The sequence below is a fragment of the Psittacula echo genome, assembly GCF_963264785.1.
Source record: "Psittacula echo genome assembly, chromosome: 6".
Lineage (NCBI taxonomy): Eukaryota > Metazoa > Chordata > Aves > Psittaciformes > Psittacidae > Psittacula > Psittacula echo.
The window spans coordinates 43,825,638-43,844,988 of NC_137743.1; the positions used below are offsets into that span (position 1 = coordinate 43,825,638).

Here is a 19,351-nt window from a genome sequence, read left to right on the forward strand (position 1 = left end):
GGGTTGGAACTAGATGATCTTAAGGTTCTTTTCCAATACTGTTCTCTGATTCTATGATTTTAAACATATAAAATAACACTTATCTAAAAGTCTAATCTTCTTGATGAAAAATGTATTAAAAATACACTCTAACCTACAGAGTAAGTAAATCCAATGGTAAATGAATGCCTATATCTGCTAGTTTTTTAAATTATACCTTTTTTTATCAAAGCAATCATTTTTAAGCCAAATATAACTTGCCAATATAAGAAACCAGATTCAAGCATTGGTCTTCAACCATATTAAAAACAAAACAAACTTATCTTGATTAACTGACCTCATAGCAGCCTTCCAGAATCTGAAGGGGTCCTACAAGGATGCTGGGGATGGACGCTTCATCAGGGACTGTAGTGACAGGACAAGGGGTAATGGGTTCAAACTTAAACACGGGAAGTTCAGATTGGATATAAGGAAGAAATTCTTTCATGTTAGGGTGGTGAGGCACTGGAATGGGTTGCCCAGAGAGGTTGTGAATGCTCCATCCTTGGCGGTGTTCAAGGCCAGGTTGGATGAGGCCTGGGGTTGCATGGTTTAGTGTGAGGCGTCCCTGCCCATGGCAGGGGGTTGGAACTAGATGATCTTAAGGTCCTTTCGAACCCTAACTATTCTATGATTCTATCATAATGGAGCAATAAAACAGTTGGGTTGATGAAATGAAAAAAGATAATCATGTATGTTAAAAGCATATCTCTAAATAGATGCCATTCAGAGACTCTCTTTATGTCTCAAAAAGAATCCAGATAAATTGATGCAGAATTTGTAGAATTATGACTCTCTCAAATGATCTGATGAAAAACACAGTAAGCCAACTGTGGTAAAATTTTCAATAGTAAGTAACATTTTAAAGTAAGGAGGAAAAAAACCCTCAAACTACCAAATGAAAAATAAGTCAAGGCATTGTAAACTTTCTACTCATGACTTCTCCAGGTGGCCTGCTGGGAACACAGATTTCAAGTTTGGATTTCAAGTCACAGAAGTGTTGTACATGCTTTAGTGAGCACCAAAAGTGGTGCTGCAGTTCTGACTAGATGATCTTTTGAGGTCCCTTCCAATCTCTAACATACTGTGATACTGTGATAAAGAAAGTGTAATGCTTTGTGAGATATCCTGAGCAACCACTCAAGAACTCATCCTTCTATTTCTATCCTCTCTCCTACCATGGTCGGCAGATTACAAAAGTATGGGGAAGAAGAATGAAATGCTGCCCAAGGAAAAAAACTGAGATTAATTTGTGGGCAAATGGAACTTCAGCTAACAAAGAAGGGGAAGAATGTTTCTGCCATGAGCAGAATCAGAAGTTATTACTGTATTTACTGAAAACAGAGCAGATTAATTAAAGTCCAGAACTTCAAGCCAGACTTACCAGAGTGATACAAAGCTGCAAAATGGACTTCCTACCTTTTGTCCTTACCCTGGAGTCTGCTGGATGGCAGCACAGAGCTGGCAAAAAAGGGGGTTTAAGTTCTGAATGGCCTGGTAGTTCTGAAAAGCCCCCAAACTCACTTTTCTGAGATGTCTGTGTTGTTGAAATGACAGAAATGTGAATTGTGACCAGGATGAAATATCTCAACGTCTTCCCCCACTTCTTTAAAGATGCTATTGAGTTATTAAACTGATTAGACTGCAAGGGTCACATTACATTACAGTTAAATTTTAAAACAAGCTACATTATCTTTTATTGCCTACAGTATTCCAATCAACCTTTCTGTACCCTGGTAACCCGTAATCTGGTTAATTTAACCTGACTTAATGTGTTACTCTCTGTCATTAGATATTTAGTTTCTTTCTGTTATATGAGGTGAGGTTACAAATGAGGATCGCAAATGTGATTGGGCAAAAGACAAAAGGCTGGGAGACAAGTCCTATAAAAACTGTTTTGAACTGCCTCAAATAATGTGAATATGAGGAATCAGAGGACTAGTACCATGAATAAAACATAACAGAAAATCCAGTGGCTGCACAATGCAGAACTTGAAAAGTATTTTTACCAGCTATTTTCCAATACAATCCTACCGAACCTGCCTCTGGTAGGGGACACAGTGCAATCAGAAATAGCTGAATTCAACAAACTCTCCAAAAAGTAGCATTACATTCTTCTCTGAACATTTCCTTAACCTGAAAAAAAAATCTTTACAATGAGGATGGTAAAATACTGGAACAGGTTGCTCTGAGAGGTGGTAGATGTACCATCCCCAGAGACATTCAAGGCCAGGCTGGATGTGTTTCTGGGCAACCTGATCTAGTTGAAGATGTCCCTGCTTATTGTAGGGGGGTTGGACTAGATGACCTTTGAAGGTCCTTTCCAATCCAAACTGTTCTATGATTCCATGATTATTGTCATTCCTACATAATTAAAAAGGAAAACAGACCAGTAGAAAGTTAACCAATCCCTACAGTATAGCAGGCATAAACGCTGGAGCTAACATTAACATGCACTAAGTTCATAATGAACAACTATGAGGACAGATTAGTACAACAGAAGGAGAAAGAGAAACTTATTTTAGCAATCCAAAATACTCTAAAGCACATATTATGGAAGGCTGCGATTATACTATTTAAATGAGAAACCATTTCAGTTGCTGAAAGCTACGTGAAAGAAGTATCAAAGTGCTCCAAATGAGTGGTTTCCTATTGCCTAAAGCTTTGCTGCAACTATGCCAGCTTTCAGTAAGATTAAAATTCATTTTACTGCTAGCAATGGAAATGGCAATCTCTCTTTTCCATGAAAAATTACAGAAGGTAATTGCCAATAATTGTTCACTTTGTAGACACTACAAAGTCAGCCAAAAATTTAATTTACAAAACCCCTGGTTAGTTGTTACAGTTCTTGCTTGTCATGCCATTTTAAACACTAATAAACAGTATTGTTTTCTTAATTTGTTCTTGAGAAAAAAATTGGTGATGGAGATTCCATACACTCCCCACGCAATCCATACTATCCCTTAGCTATTCTTCTATTAGAAATTTTATCCTAATGTGTACGTTAAATTGTGTTTCCTGCAATCAATGCCTGTTTCTACTACCTTCCATGCATGTTGGACATACAAAACAATTTATTTCCTTAATTTTGGTGTTGTTATGCTTTTACATTTTTATCGCAGAGTATGCTGAAAGTCTATTCAACTTAACCGAACATTTTATGTTGCAGATCCTGTAAGAGAACACAATCCACCAATGCTGCCAACACTATTTCCAATACTTTAATTTTTCAAACTAGCATTTTATTTTTGAGGCCTGGACTTAAACACTATGATTTCGGACTACATTAATGGGTCAGTAGACTGGCTTATCTCTGTTAAATTGTTTAGCATACAATTTTAAGTAAAAAATCAGAATCCACACAAGAGAGTATACATGCAACCTGCAAAGACCATTTCAAGGATGCAGTTCAAACCTGATAGGGTTCACATGCTTCAAACCAACTAGTAATTATATCTTAAATTAAAAAAAAAAACAATCTAACAACTTTTTGTTGCATTTAAGATTTCTATAAGGATACGTAATTATTTAATCAGCATAAAGCAGCCACAACGTAACCACAGTACAACTTTATGCCATAAATAAATTTGGTCTAATGTGTTTAAAGGGCTCTTTGCAGGCTTTTCAAAACAAGGAACAATCCCAGTCTCAAACACTGGCAGGGCAGAGAAGAATGAAAGAGAATAGGGGAAATAAAGAAACTGCACAATTAAAGCAAAAGGGAAATTTTTCAAACATATTACTAAATACCTACAGGAATGGCACCTGGCACAACCTAGAAAATAAAAGAGGATACAAAGTGAATATAGGAAACACAAACCTGATATTAATGGGCATCATAAAAGCAGTACATTGAAGGAAAAAAAATGGTTACAGACAAAAATACAACAAAATGAGATAAGCAAGTGCTCCAATGCACTCTTAATATAAACCAAACCCTAGATCTGAATTGCTCTACTTGAAATTCTCTGAGGAAGTTCCTAAGCCTGTGTGGATGTTAATGTTCCATTTCTGCTGCTTCTTTCCTCCCACAAAGGCTTACAAGCTCTTCCTAAAGCCAACGTTTTCTACACTGTACTAAGATTAAACCAATATTAAAGGATATTGTCAAGAACAAATAGACAATGACACTTATTCTGCGTGTGTTTCAACATCCCCGAGGACTTTTTAGTGGAAATTTATTTGGCTGTTAAATTCTCCAGGGTAGACAGAACAAACTCCAACAGTATCCAAACTGCTTAGGCTTCCTGATTGCTAGCACAGGCTTGTCTCCAAGTAGCTGTAGTAGTAACTAATACAATTTCATGACAATGTCTTGATTTTCCTACACTCTTCATGTAGATGATAATCAGCACTTGAAAGACCCACAGAAAAAGAGTTGGGTTTTTGAAGAGATGTATCCAGCACTTGCCCTCCTCATTTCTGCTTGAAAGTAGAAAATCTTTTCCACTCACATCTCTCAGTGAAAAATCTGAGATTCACAGCCTCACAGAGGTGAAGCAAGTGACATCCTCAGTCACACTGGCAAGGGGTTTGCAATCAGACTGTACTGGCACTGACCTCATTGCTTTTCTCTAACCTGCACAAGATGAATTCTACAAGGCCTAATGAGATGGTCCTCCAGATTCACAATAGCTTGTATGGAATAAAAAATGAAGAGACAGCCTCTGGAGTGAATTTCCTGTATATTTAACATTATCATTAGTATCAGAAAAATAACATGAAGCAGAGCTTCCAGAGAAGTCTTTGTGATGGCTTTAGTTGCAAAACTGCTTAGATCAACATAACCCAAGAAGGAGAACAAATCAATCCAAAATTCTGAGCAACTGGAAAACTGAAGGAGGTAAACCACTCTGAGAAGACTGCACAGGGCAACATTTTTTTTTTTTTCTTTAAAATGAGTTCATTTAAAAAGTTTTTAATTGCAATAATAATAATAATAATAATAATGCTCTTCACCATTTATGCCATCTCCACTTTGGAGGAAAAGATGTCAAAAGACTAACAGGAGAACAAGGATGGCTGCTGAGCAGTGCTTTAATTCTGAATTATTTCAATCACCATCAAAACTTTTCCAGTCCCTGCACAAAGCACAACCAGGGTTATAAAGTCAGACACTAAAAAGCGCTACAACAATTTTTATTGTTTTACGTTGAGGTTCAAAGGGCCATATACTTTCCTGAATGAAAAGCTGACAGAAAAGTTTTGAAAAAGTATTTTCTCTTTCTAACACAAATGAGCCAGTCCCGGATAAGAGCAAGAAACAAATGTCAGCATAGAATCATAGAATAGTCAGGGATGAAAAGGACCTTGAGATCATCTAGTTCCAACCCCCCTGCCATGGGCAGCGACACCCCACACTAAACCATGTCACCCAAGGCCTCATCCAACCTGGCCTTGAACACCGCCAAGGATGGAGCATTCACAACCTCCCTGGGCAACCCATTCCAGTGCCTCACCACCCTAACATGAAAGAATTTCTTCCTTATATCCAATCTAAACTTCCCCTCTTTAAGTTTTAACCCATTACCCCTTGTCCTGTCACTACAGTCCCTGATGAAGTGTCCATCCCCAGCATCCTTGTAGGCCCCCTTCAGATACTGGAAGGCTGCTATGAGGTCTCCATGCAGCCTTCTCTTCTCCGGGCTGAACAGCCCCAACTTTCTCAGCCTGTCTTCATACGGGAGGTGCTCCAGTCCCCTGATCATCCTCGTGGCCCTCCTCTGGACTTGTTCCAACAGTTCCATGTCCTTTTTATGTTGAGGACACCAGAACTGCACACAATACTCCAAGTGAGGTCTCACGAGAGCAGAGTAGAGAGGCAGGATCACCTCCTTTGACCTGCTGGTCACACTCCTTTTGATGCAGTCCAGGATACAGTTGGCTTTCTGGGCTGTGAGCGCACTCTGAAGCTGGCTCATGTTCATTTTCTCATCAACCAACACCCCCAAGTCCTTCTCTGCAGAGCTGCTCTGAATCTCTTCTCTGCCCAACCTGTAGCTGTGCCTGGGATTGCTCCAACCCAGGTGTAGGACCTTGCACTTGGCATGGTTAAACTTCATAAGGTTGGCATCAGCCCACCTCACAAGCGTGTCGAGGTCCCTCTGGATGGCATCCCTTCCCTCCAGCATATCAACCGAACCACACAGCTTGGTGTCATCAACAAACTTGCTGAGGGCGCACTCAATCCCCCTGTCCATGTCACCGACAAAGCTGTTGAACAAGACCGGTCCCAACACCGATCCCTGAGGGACACCACTCGTTACTGGTCTCCAGCCAGACATTGAGCCATTGACCACAACTCTTTGTGTGCGGCCATCCAGCCAGTTCTTTACCCACCGAGTGGTCCACCCACCAAATTGATGTCTCTCCAATTTAGAGACAAGGATGTCATGTGGGACAGTGTCGAACGCTTTGCACATGTCCAGGTAGATGACGTCAACTACTCTGCCCCTGTCCATCAGTTCTATAGCCCCATCATAGAAGGCCACCAAATTGGTCAGGCAGGATTTCTCCTTAGTGAAGCCATGCTGGTTGTCCCCAACCACCTCCTTGTTTTTCATGTGCCTTAGCATGCCTTCCAGGAGAATCTGCTCCAAGAGTTTGCCAGGCACAGAGGTGAGACTGACTGGTCTGTAATTCCCCGGGTCATCCATTTTCCCCTTCTTGAAAATGGGGGTTATATTTCCCTTCTTCCAGTTGTGGGGAACTTCACCTGACTGCCATGATTTTTGAAATATGATGGACAGTGGCTTAGCAACTTCATGCGCCAGCCCCTTCAGGACCCGCGGATGGATGTTGCCAGGTCCCATGGACTTGTGTACGTTTAGGTTTTTAAGATGGTCTCTAACCAGATCCTCTCCTACAGTGGGCCTAGGGTCTTCATTCTCACAGTCCCTGCATCTGCTTTCCAAGACTTGGGTGGTGTGGTCAGAGACTTTGCCAGTGAAGACCGAGGCAAAGAAGTTATTAAGAACCTCAGCCTTCTCCAAATCCAGGGTAGCCAGTTCTCTCGATATCTTCTGGAGGGGACCTACGTTGTCCCTAGTCTGTCTTTTATTCGCTACGTACCTATAGAATCCTTTCTTGCTATCCTTCACATCCCTAGCCAAGTTCAATTCTAACTGGGCCTTAGCCTTCCTCATCTGGTCCCTAGCTTCCCGGACAACATCCCTGTATTCTTCCCAGGCCATCTGTCCCTGCTTCCACCTTTTATAAGCCTCTTTTTTCCTTTGAATTGCACATTTCCACTAATTAGCAATAGCATTTGCTTAAAACAGGGCAGACATTAAAAAAACAAATTCCTTGAGGACTTCAAGGAACTCAAAGAGAGAAAGAATAGTTTCAGAAGGCAGAAAACATTAGATATTCATCCTACCGAAATAAAGGAAGAAATATAATGCTACAATAATGATTCAATGTAAAGATTTTTATTTTTCTTTCTTAAGTGGAAATATTCAGAGAAGGAAAAAACCCTATCTGCTTAAAACCCAAAATATGAGAAGCAGCTTTTTTGCTTTGCCTTTCCCTTTTGTTTATTTTAACAATGATATTAATGTGCTATTACATTGGGGAAGAATATTTCCTGAATTATTATTTTGTAATGTGACTATAAGAGTGTCACAGAAGTGCTATAAAGGGATAGTAGTATTATAAGAACTCTCCTCCAGAGAGAATACTGGCTGCAAAACAAGTTCAAACAATAACAGTGGAGGATACAAAAATTTAGGCAAATATTAGAGAAAAATGTTTAAGTATTTAAAATGTTTCAGTACAAACCAAACCAAACCAACAAACTTATTTTTCCTTATCTAGATATCACTGAAAATCCACTATCTGCATTATCAGTTACATTTATCAGTTATTTTATCCATTATTTGCTCTGTCCCCTCAGATTGCTACTGAGATGCCTTTATGCAAAATGATCATTCTTTAAAAATTCCTACAAGTTCTCTGGAAACAATGATGTTGAACAACCATCTGCTTAGTTCGACTTCAACTTCATTGACAGTGGAAACATAAAACAAGAAACTGGTCTGGTAGAAAACGATCTGGAGAGGAACCTATGGTATTAACTGACGTGTGTCATACTTTGCTGCCTATGGAGGCAGCACTGGACTGTAGGCATCCACAGAAACATGAGGGTTACTGCACAGGTAGTTTTCTGAGCATGTGCTGGGACACAGGAAATGCTTTTAAACACATGCTAGCACACCTTATAAACATGACATCAACTTTATGTTCTAATGAGCAATGCAGAAATTACCTTACACCTTAAGTTTATTCATCAAACCACTGCATGTGGTATTGGTAAACACCTTGCTAGTTGAGTAGTACATAATGGATACGAATGCTGATTAGCTTCTTTTAACTTGGAAGTTAAATCCTGAGGTTTACTTATCTCTCTCTTTTTTTGAGAGATTCAAGAAGATTTATCATATAAGGCAATAAGGCAGTTACTATACAGCTTTTTCACCAACCCTGACTACCAGAGCAGAAGAAATTAGTACTCTCCCATGGAAGCAAAAGAGTAAGGAAGTAAGTGGTTTGGGAAGCCTTATGTAAACAGATATCAGATCATATGGTTTAAATTCCTCATCTCAGCTTTGGTTTACTCAGGTCTTAAGGTGCTCATGTGGATTAATTTAATTTATGCCATTTAAATAGACCACTTAATTATATCAGCACTTGGCAGCACTGCTCTAGTTAAAAGTCTGTTTGCAATGTCACACCTATAAATTAATTTTTGGAGGGTTTGTAGCAGGACTCCATTATAATACCCACAGCGTTTAAATTTAGAATGCATTTTCTTTTTTTGTTAAGATTAGTTAAAATCTTAATTTAACTAATTTAACTTAATTAGCTAACTTAATTTCCTAATTTAAGTTAGGAAAGTTAGTACGACTGCTTTCTTTATGCATTTATCTGATGACAGTGAGTTATTTTGATATCAAAATCAACTGATTTTTCAAGTAGAAGACTGAATAAATTATGTTTAGCCAGTGTCACTACTGGAAACTAACATGCACAAGCACGTAGCTATTATATGTTGACTTCTCATCAGCAATCACTACTTACTCGATACATTAATTTACTAAGATACAGTGAAACCATCATAATAGTAAGACCTGCAGAATTTAATAAGCATTACCTGTGCTTACTAACCCATCCTGAGCTACCAGGTAGTCCTACTGAGTAGGTACCTGCTATTTTAGTTTGTTTGGCTGTTTTATGTATGAGTTACATACAACTCTGCACTCCCAGCCTCACTCTGCTGGAAGTCTCATGTCCGCAACAGGTTATAAGCACTACATGCATCACTGACACCTTCATTAACACACAGGCAGTTAAATCTGATTTTCTCTCTCACATCCATGTTACGCATGCATTATCAAAGAATTAGAAAGAGCTGTGCTGGCACAAGCCATGTGATGCCAAAGGAATAACAAGTTGCACAGAGCACTTCCATCCAAGGACAAGGTCAATGATCATATCTGTGGTGACAGCCAGATCTCTGTCTGTATAAGTCCACAGCATTCTGGAAAGAGGGCACATAACTTCTGGCAGATCTGATGGATCAGATCTCGTTGGTCTTAAGCATCAACAAAACATGCAAGAGAGAAGACAGATACAGTCAAGGTATCTGGCCCAGATTCCCTAAGTAGTTCAAGTTGCTCAGACGGAGCAACCCTTCCCTCCTCCTGTATCTCCCAGGGTTGGTAACGATCACTTATGGACATATCACTGGCCTGCATCCCCCCATACCTAAGGAAAGTGGCCTTGCAGGTACAGAGCCATCTTCGTAGCAAGAAGGGCAGAATATGGCCAAGTTCCACTGCAGCCCATGTGCCCCAGCACACAGCATTACACCCCAGCAGAGGCAGAGATCCTCATCATTTTGTCCTCACTTTGCGTGATGGGGTGGGGTGTCAAAAATAATGACACATCATTTACCAGTCTAGAAATCCTTAGCAGTTATTCCTCATGCAACAGTGAAACATTACAATTTTTCAATAATAAACAAAAATAATTAATTGGAAACATTTTGTTTCATTTAGTGTCATATTACTGAACTAGCTATTCACTAACTTACTACAAAGAAGGCCACAATAAAATGAAGAGCCCTATAGTCAAACTGCTTGTGATTAATTTCAGAGCACCTCTCAGAACTTAAGATATTGAACTTGTACTCATAAAATCAGTAACAGAAAGCACTTTTGGAGGGGAAAATAAACATCACGATTATATTACAAACCACATGAAATAGTTTATATTAAAGGAGCAAATTACTTTTTGATGCAAAAATTTTTGAAATTAAATATTTACAGTTTGAGAGTATACAAGTATCATGTGCCATACTGTAACTACGTGGTAGTTACATGATTTATTCAAAGAGTGAGCCCAAATTTGGGATTTAACAGGTCAAAGTGATCTTGACTTTTAGTCTCACTTGTGATTTAATGTATAGTTACATCAAAGAACTTTGTATTATCTAATCTGTCTTTGACATCTTGTGTGTAGAGTTGTGCAACTGCCAGGGAAAGGTTAATCAGAGCACTATTAACTACAACTTGAAAAATCTTTGGAGGTTAATGACGTCTAAAGTCTTTCTTGTCATTCCTTTAGTGTATGTAACAAGATCACCTATTAGAAAATAGGAGAGAGTCCCTGAAAAAAAAAAAAAAACCCTGCATAGAAAACTGCCACATAAATTTAAGTGTCTGAACTAGGACACTGCATTCTCTCTAAAACTGTTGTTCTGAACTATTTCAAGCATAAAGGATTCAGCCCCTCCCTCATCAGCCAATGCTGCGAGAATTCTTTTACCACTCTGGGCTTCATATGCACAGTAGGATTTTCCTAGGTCATTGCAGTTACAAAGCATTGAGGGCAAATATCTCAGTCACTGAAACACTGGTGAACTTGCAGACAGAGAAACACCAGCTGCATACTGTGGATTAACAGTGATTTTTTTGTACTATTTTTGGCTGCCCATTGCCCAAACTGGCAGTGTAGCAGCCCAGGCAGAAATTGTTCACAAGCTCTCCAGCTCACCAAAACCCCTATTCTGATTTTCAGACCATATCTATCTAATGTGCAAGTCTTATCAGTCTTACAGATTTGCTCTGTTTCAGTCTTCCACCCTTCAAGTGATTAATAGCCTCTCTTTCAATTTTTGTAAAGTTATGATACAGTCACATGTATTATAAGGTGGGCATGGTGGTCTAAAATTCCATATTTACGTAACAAACAGATATGCACCAAGGCATACTTGAACTAAAGGGTTTACTAATACTACCAATAAGGTGTGGATAAAACATAATAGATAGCACTTTGCTTAGGCTAAAAAAATAAATAATCTAAAAATATTCCCATATTTTTTTGTTTAATGCACATAAGGATCTGAGAACTAAAAGCAGCCTTCTGAGAAAATCTCTCAAATTAGTACCTTAAAAATTACTTTGAACTGTGGACACTAACTCATACGATTTGATTTCTGTTGTGTTCAGGCACACATTACACAAGCATTTTATACAACACAATCACAGCATTGTAAATATAAATGCATACCTGATGCCTGAACACCTTTCATTTTCCTATATTAAGCAACCTACAAGATCCCATTAATTCGATCAGACAAGAAAACTGTTTTGTTTTTAAGAAAAGCAATGCTGAACAAGAGTTTTACACAATATAAATCATCAGCAATGCCTTCTGATAACTGCCACATGCACTTACTCCATACCTTTTAACCAGTCCCTATGAAAGCCAGATGCAATTGCCATTTCCATTTGCCTTCCAATTATTTTTGATGCATGCCCGTAAACTGACTGTTTTTTTTAATGGATAGGAAGGAGATATTGTACATGAGTTTTGGCTTTGAAATAGCTTCTTAGGACAATAAATCACTCTAATGCAGACAGTGAGGTAGAAAGCATCTTTCAGGGACAATGGCCTCTTGTGTTTCTCAAAAATAAAATTAATTTGCCTACATCAAAAGTGAAACTTTAAAAAGTTAAGAACTTTTATCATGTTAAGAACTTTATTAAAAATACGTTGACATATATGATAAACATTCATAGAATCGTAGAATAGTTAGGGTTGGAACGGACTTTAAGATCACCTAGTTCCAGCCCCTCTGCCATGGGTAGGGTCACCTTGCACTAAACTATGTCACCCAGGACTCCATTCAATCTGGACTTGAACAGTGCCAGGGATGCAGCATTCACAACTTCTCTGCTCAACTCCTTCCAGTGCCTCACCACTTTCAGAGTAAAGAACTTCTTCATTAGATCTAATCTAAACTTCCCCTCTTTAAGTTTTAACCCATTACCCCTTGTCCTTTCACTACAGTCCCTGATGAAGAGTCCCTCCCCAGCATCCTTGTAGGCCTCTTCAGACACTGGAAGGCTGCTATGAGGTCTCCACGCAGCCTTCTCTTCTCCAGGCTGAACAGCCCCAACTTTCTCAGTCTGTCTTCATACGGGAGGTGCTCCAGTCCCCTGATCATCCTCGTGGCCCTCCTCTGGACTTGTTCCAACAGTTCCATGTCCTTCTTATGTTGAGGACACCAGAACTGCACACAGTACTCCAAGTGAGGTCTCACGAGAGCAGAGTAGAGAGGCAGGATCACTTCCTTCAACCTGCTGGTCATGCTTCTTTTGATGCAGCCCAGAATAAGCTTGGCAAAACTAATGCCTAACAGCTTAGTTTTCCTTATGTATCTTAAGATAACAAGCATACAGAAGAATACAAACAAAAAAGAACAAAGGGGACAACTGGAGAGACAACAGTAATTAATGGAAAAAGAAACATTATCATATAACACATAATAGCAACAGCCTTGGTGAGTATGGCAGAAACATTAGCCCTAGAGTCAAGACATTGTTACCACTTCTTTTGAAGATGCACAGTGTTTACTATGAATAATGTTAGCATAAAAATCTGGGCACAGTGAAGAATGGATTGAATTTTTAGCCTCCTGCCCTCCTACTGCTCTTCTTCCTGGCTTGTTCAACTACTACTTCCTTCCGCTTTTAACTTCTCTCTACCATTTCCTCACACTGCGTGGTAGATTCACACTTCTCACAAAATGCATTCTTTTTTTCCCTCTTCATACTAAGTATTCATTATCTCTAGCAGAACACAATCTTAAGGACAGCCAAGTAAAACACAGATTAAATTTTCAGTTCAGATGCACTTTAAAATCAATTTGAACTCAGAGCGAAAACAACAAAAAAAGAAACCATAACAATGATATTAAGATTTTTTCATTTATTGATCAAATCAGTTTTGTCTCAAACAAAAAAACAACCCACAAACAAAAAATAACCCCCACCCCCCCCAAAAAAAAAAAACAAAACCAACCCACAACTCTGAAAATGATAAAAATGTAAGCACAATATGATACTCTAAATGAATGAAACGTACCTCCTCCACATCGTTGTCCAACACTACGATTTGTAGTGGAGAAGTCAGATTGTGGTTGTCAGAGACAGTTGTCCCGACTGGAGAGGATTCAAGGATGAAGCCTTCATACATAGATCTTGTGAAGTAAGGCTTCTGATTGTTCTCATCAAGGACTTCAATATGCAGATTGGCAAAGGCAGGAAGAGGATGGCCATTGTCTTGTTCAGCCTAAAAAATCACCTAATTTGTCAAAAGCTCTCAGCCAAGTAAACCAGCTACTAATGGTGCTGTTTTATATTTCAGAATTACAATCTAGCTATAAAAATGAGTAACATTGTACAGGTCCCAATTATGAAACTTAGCATCGTGAAAAAAAAAAAAAAAATTAGCTAGGATAGAAGAACAAAAAGACTTTCTATCACAATAATCTTTTAAATAGTCACACTGAAACTCAAAACTATACATCATATAGCAGGACAGTTAAAATCAAAAGATGACTACAGTACACATGGACATACCATACTTGCTTCAGATTACTGGAACAGCATATTTCCCTAGATATAAATTCTTTATTCCTCTCTCCCAAAATCCATCTTTCTGTTATAAGTAAGATTTTCATTTTGGTTTTGTCTATTTTTGAATATCAAGCAAATTTCCTTACTTCAATTAATAACCTCCACTTTCTCAACAGCAACACCTCACCCCAAGATTTACACACTGATACAGTTTCACCCAATTTATTTTCAAACTTCCTAAGCATAAAAGCACTAATTTCCCATTCCAGAGTGCTAATCCAATAAGTGTAAGATGCTGCCTTTTTTAAACATTACTATTTATGACTAATTAAAGTAAATAGACAAGGGAAGCAAAACCAATAAATAACTCATTCTTTAATTGATAAAGCACAGTCCTGCACATGTCCCTGTAACAAGGCAACAGTAGGGTGTTGTAAGACAGCCTCTTGCATGCTTCATTGTCAAAACTGTAAGCACACAAACCCTGGGACTGCAACAGTAGTGCAGTATTACCTTTCTGTAGACATGGTATTATGCAATGAACTTTTCAGGTGTAAATATATTTCAGAAGACAGACCAGTACCTGAATTATTGTTGTTAACAGTATTTTTTGTTTGCAGAGATTTTATCTTCATTCTGGTATTTCCCCATTCCAACACAGGATAATTCATGATTTTTCAAATTCAACCTCCAAGGAGCTTTCTTCTAGAAACATGCCATTTTGATTTCATCAACTAGTTATTTTTAATTTCTGGTTTAGACCCTTTTTTTTTTGGTCTGAAAAATGTTCATTCTGTGTAAAGCTTTGCTTTCTTTACAAAGCAACAATAGGATGGAGTTGATGCTAAAAATATTCAAGTTCAAGTAAAAAATATACACATCAAAAACGGGTTTTTTGTTCAAAGGAGGTGATGGCACCTCTAGTAATTCAAAAGAAACTCATTCAAAACACTCAGTTCTTAAGAAAAATGTTTTTTCCTCTTTAAAATACATCAAAATTACTTTTGACCAAGAGATAGGCAACAGTGACACTGGCACAGATTTTAACCCATATGCTTGTACGTGGCTATTTTCTGACTCACGATTATAAGGTGAGATCTGGCAAGTGGATTTACATAAGCAGGTGCTAGTATCTGAAATTAATGTGACTTTTCCTAGGAGATTGTTTTTGGTTAATGAGAAAAAACTCTTGAAGAAATTGGGAGTTCTGCTACTTAATTTACTGGCACATTAAGATTTTGCTAACCATGGTGCAGGAGGCAACGTATTTATCTAGCGCTGTTCTTACATGCATCTAGGACACAGGATACTACCAGTGATCAAACCTGTAACTGCCTCAAAGAATTACTACCATATTAAGTATGATTATTATATTTTTTCCTAGCAAGTTTCAATTATTCATATTCAAGTAAAACACACAATAGGAGAATAGTACACCAGGCTTCAGTCCACCCAAGGAGACTGATGCTTCTGGGTGATACAACCAGTTTTAGACTTTCTCAGCTAATGCAAATCTCTATCTTCACACCGGTCATAGTAAAGAGAATCACATATCTCTGTTTTACTAGCATTTAGTTAGAAACCTTCCTAATGCACTGAATTTCATTCAGCAGAGCAGCTCTCAAACATCCCTGGGGAAATCCTGGTCTTGTGGAAATTAACAGCAACATATTTCAAATCCAATATAGTAGTAGCTGCTAATAGCATTGGAGACTGGGTAAGTGACTCTGAAATGTTGAATATAAGCTGCAGAAGTGAGATTTATCTTGATGCTGATGCTCCACTGAACAAAAATCAACCTAACATGTAAAAACTAACATTACTGAAATTACTGAGAAGTAATCTGGCTACTGACACAGTAGGATTTAATGTAGGGAGTTTTGCCTAAGTTAATATACTGAAAGCATGAAAAAAAGACAAAACCAAAAATACCTCACAAAAAAAGCCCACTCTATGAGCAACAAATACATACTGATCTGATTCTATTTTATAAGCAGATCTACGGCTAAACATCATTAAACACTGTTCTGTTTCAAGAAAAATAGGGATCTTTACAGTAAAAGGTTTATACAAAACTGCTGCACATTTCTTTATAACAAACCTTGATGTTCTTTGCAACTGCTATGAAGAGTTTCTTAAAAAGGAAAATGCAAAGAACAGAGACTTCCAATGTTCTTAACAGCTTGCAATGGTGCAATAATGGCCTTAAAGCATAAGTGAGCACAGACCCCATCCCAGGTTAAAAGAAGAAATATTCATCTATGAAGGGTGTTTACGACATTATCACCACAGTACTGAAGCGTCTTTCTGAAGGAAAAGACAGTGCTCTACATTGCAGTTGTGGTCAAATACAAAGTGGATGTGTGCTCCTAAGACTGAACGTAAAATTTTAACCCCAGAAGACCAAAATTACAATGAAAAGCATTCCTTCCTCAGTGGGCACTTCAACTTAAAAGCCCTTCAACTTTGCAGGTGCTTTCCTTTTTGTTCATCAGGTTGGGTAGACTGGTCAAAATAATTAACTTTGGCCTCCCCCTTTGAGAACTGGACAAAATTAGACAGTCAATTCTTCAGAAAGTCACAGTCACTTCCCATCTGTTTCTTGCCAGCATTTTTTTGCAGCACCAGGACACAGTTCAGCTTCACTCCTTCACTTCTTCAGGAAGTGTTTAGCTGCAAAGCTATCAAGAGAAAGCCACCACAATCAGCTCACCTCTTTTTCCACTTAATAAAGTTTGGTTTCCAAAGACACCTACAATTAGGAAAAAAAGTAAGCTTTGGAGGCTGCCAATGAAAGTGCCTTGTTTCCAAAACTAACCCAGAAATTGATGGATCAGAGTAGGACTGGAGACCTCCAAAGCATCAGAGCTCAGCTCTTGGGATTCTGTGCTCAGGCACAGGAGGTGAGACAGATTCAAATGCACTTGCTCTGCTGCCCTACCCACCTAGCTCTTCACCAGCACCAAATAGCAAACCTCAGTGCCAACTTCAGGACCTGAAATTCCTCTTCAAGAACCAGGAAGACTTAGATACATCAGTCTTTTGCATCTGACCTTATTTCCTACTTGCAAACAATCTCCTTTTACAACAGCAGAAGAAAGTAAAGCAGAACACTTCTGGTAAGAGAGAGGGAAGTGTTTTTTAAAGAGTAATTATAATAGTGCTGAAATTCTAACCATTTCTCAGTGAACCTTCCTTTAATGCATTTTTAGCATTAAAACTTGTAAAGTTTTAATGAAAAAAAAACTTGTAAAATTTCTGTTTTTCTAATCCAACCTACCTACTTGAGGGAGTTATTAAAACTCAATCAGTTTTACAGACTAGTGCTGTTGCTTTACATTGAAACTGCTCTGACCAGCAAAAAAGATAAAATGCAGTCTCCATAGAGAAACATATCTATTTTTCTCTCCTTATAGTACACAGTTACATGTTAAAAAAAAAAAAACCACAACAAAACCTCTACTATTCATAAGAGCAGAATAATATATGCTCTTTCTCTCTTCAAGAAGATTTAGCTGAAAGCTGGGAGAACAAATTGTTCATTTCCTTACAAGGCCTCTTCCAGAGTTGTTGTGTTTTAAGGACTGTTGTTCTTCCTTTGGCCTTTACACATAATGATGAGTCCAACAAGGCAAATCAAGAACCAAAGAAGAAATTACTAGGATGCTGGTGACAAATATTCACTTTCAAACAAAATTCTTTTTAAAAAACCTTTTTCTCTAACAGATGTTTCTTTTTTTTTTTTTTTGTTTGATACAAAGAATGTCATATCAAATATGAGAAATTGATTTGTTTTCATATGTTATATAAATGTATTCCCAGAAGCAGCTCTTAGCTAGGAGCTCTTTTTGCACTTCTGAAGCATATCCTTCATAATTTACAAAAAAAAAATAATATCTGCAATATTGTCAATTTTCCCCTATTCTTTTTTTTTTTTTTTTTTAAAAAAAAAGATGAAGTTACGTGTAATATAAGTCGTTCCAGACATTCAATGCTGTTAGTGAAAACAGTGTTTCCTCATATTGGCCTCTTAAACACTTGTCTGGGCTTGCTCGCCATAGGCTGAGCATCTCTGTTCCTAACACATATTTTGGAACACAGGAATAGACAATTTACATTTGTTTCAGAAAGAAAGCCACTGGTCCCACAAGTAAGATTCAAGAAAACCAGTTTGCAGTTTAAGACACTTGCTGCTGCTTCTCTACAGGACCTCAGAGTTGATCTCCCCAGAGAATTTTAATAGGCTAATTAGAAATAAAAAGAAAAAACAAAACAAACAAAAAACCTATAAAAAGCCCTGAAACACCAAACAGAAAAAAGAAAAGAAACCCACAACAAAAGCTCCTAACAACCCTGCTGCTTACAGCTCAAGTATTTAGCAGAACAGCCAGATACAGCACACCTTTAACCTGCCACACTGAAGATATATTTTGTCTTTCCAGCTTTGATTGTTTTCCCTTGCCAGTAAGTTACATAATTTTTTGGTCCAGTTACCTTTTCACAGGTACCGTGTAAGAATCATAAATGCCAAATTCAGTAACCATAATTGCTTCCAGTCTTGCAGTCATCTCCTTTCCAAAGATACCAAAATCCTCTGTGATTCCCCTGCCATTGATTAAACCCCAGCATTTCAAGAGATAAAGGAAATAAGAAAAAGCCTCTGGCAAACACATTTGATAGCTCACTGAAGGTGAATGCGTGCTGGAGAACTGCAGGCAGGTCACTTCAGATTTCCTATTTAATGCAAGAACAAGGAAGAGCCTGGGAACTTCAGACACTCAAACTTGACTTTAAACTGTGAAGATGATGTAAACAGTATATAGTATTTAAACCAATGCAATTAAAAAAAGAACAGCCAGAACAGACACAAAGAAGGAAGGTCAGGTCTGACAAAGTTGTTTCTTTAAAACATGTAATGGAACTGGGAAATAAAGGTGAAACAAGGGACATAATTTGTCTAGATTTAGGACTGTATATCACAGACTGGATTAATTTACAAGGTCAGAAAGTACAATTAAGGAAGGAACTAGTGAAATGGATTAAAAATTGGCATAAGAACAAGTAGCACAGAGTATCTTTAAAACAGAGAAGTTTGACTTTACTGTCACTGAAGCTTGTGATGTGGCACTGACATTAAATTGATACATATTGTGTCTAGACACTATACTCAAAAAATCCCAACCTAAAACATACATTTTTTTCTTCAGGTATCAAGGTTAAGTGCCTTCAGTTTCAGTAAGACTTACAAAGCTGTACTGCAGTGAACAGTAACACTTAAGCTACTAAAATACTAAAAGCTGCCCACCTTTCCAAATAATGAGGGTCATCTTTCCTTCAGTTAAAGAAAATACCAACTCTGAAGTCATTATGCCAAATTTTAAGTGATGGATGCTTAAGTTTTAAATGAA

The 19,351-nt window shown here is 38.0% G+C and overlaps 1 protein-coding gene across 3 annotated transcripts in view; it reads right to left on the minus strand.

Moving 5' to 3' along the window:
- Window positions 1-19,351, minus strand: part of PCDH15 (protocadherin related 15) — a gene marked incomplete at both ends in the record, with an annotated part of 382,058 nt that overhangs the window by 207,746 nt on the left and 154,961 nt on the right. For all 3 annotated transcript variants that reach the window (XM_080620329.1, XM_080620327.1, XM_080620328.1), the window contains one exon: window positions 13,450-13,656. In XM_080620329.1, coding sequence (XP_080476455.1) covers window positions 13,450-13,656 — 207 coding nt within the window. The remainder of the gene's footprint in view (window positions 1-13,449; window positions 13,657-19,351) is intronic.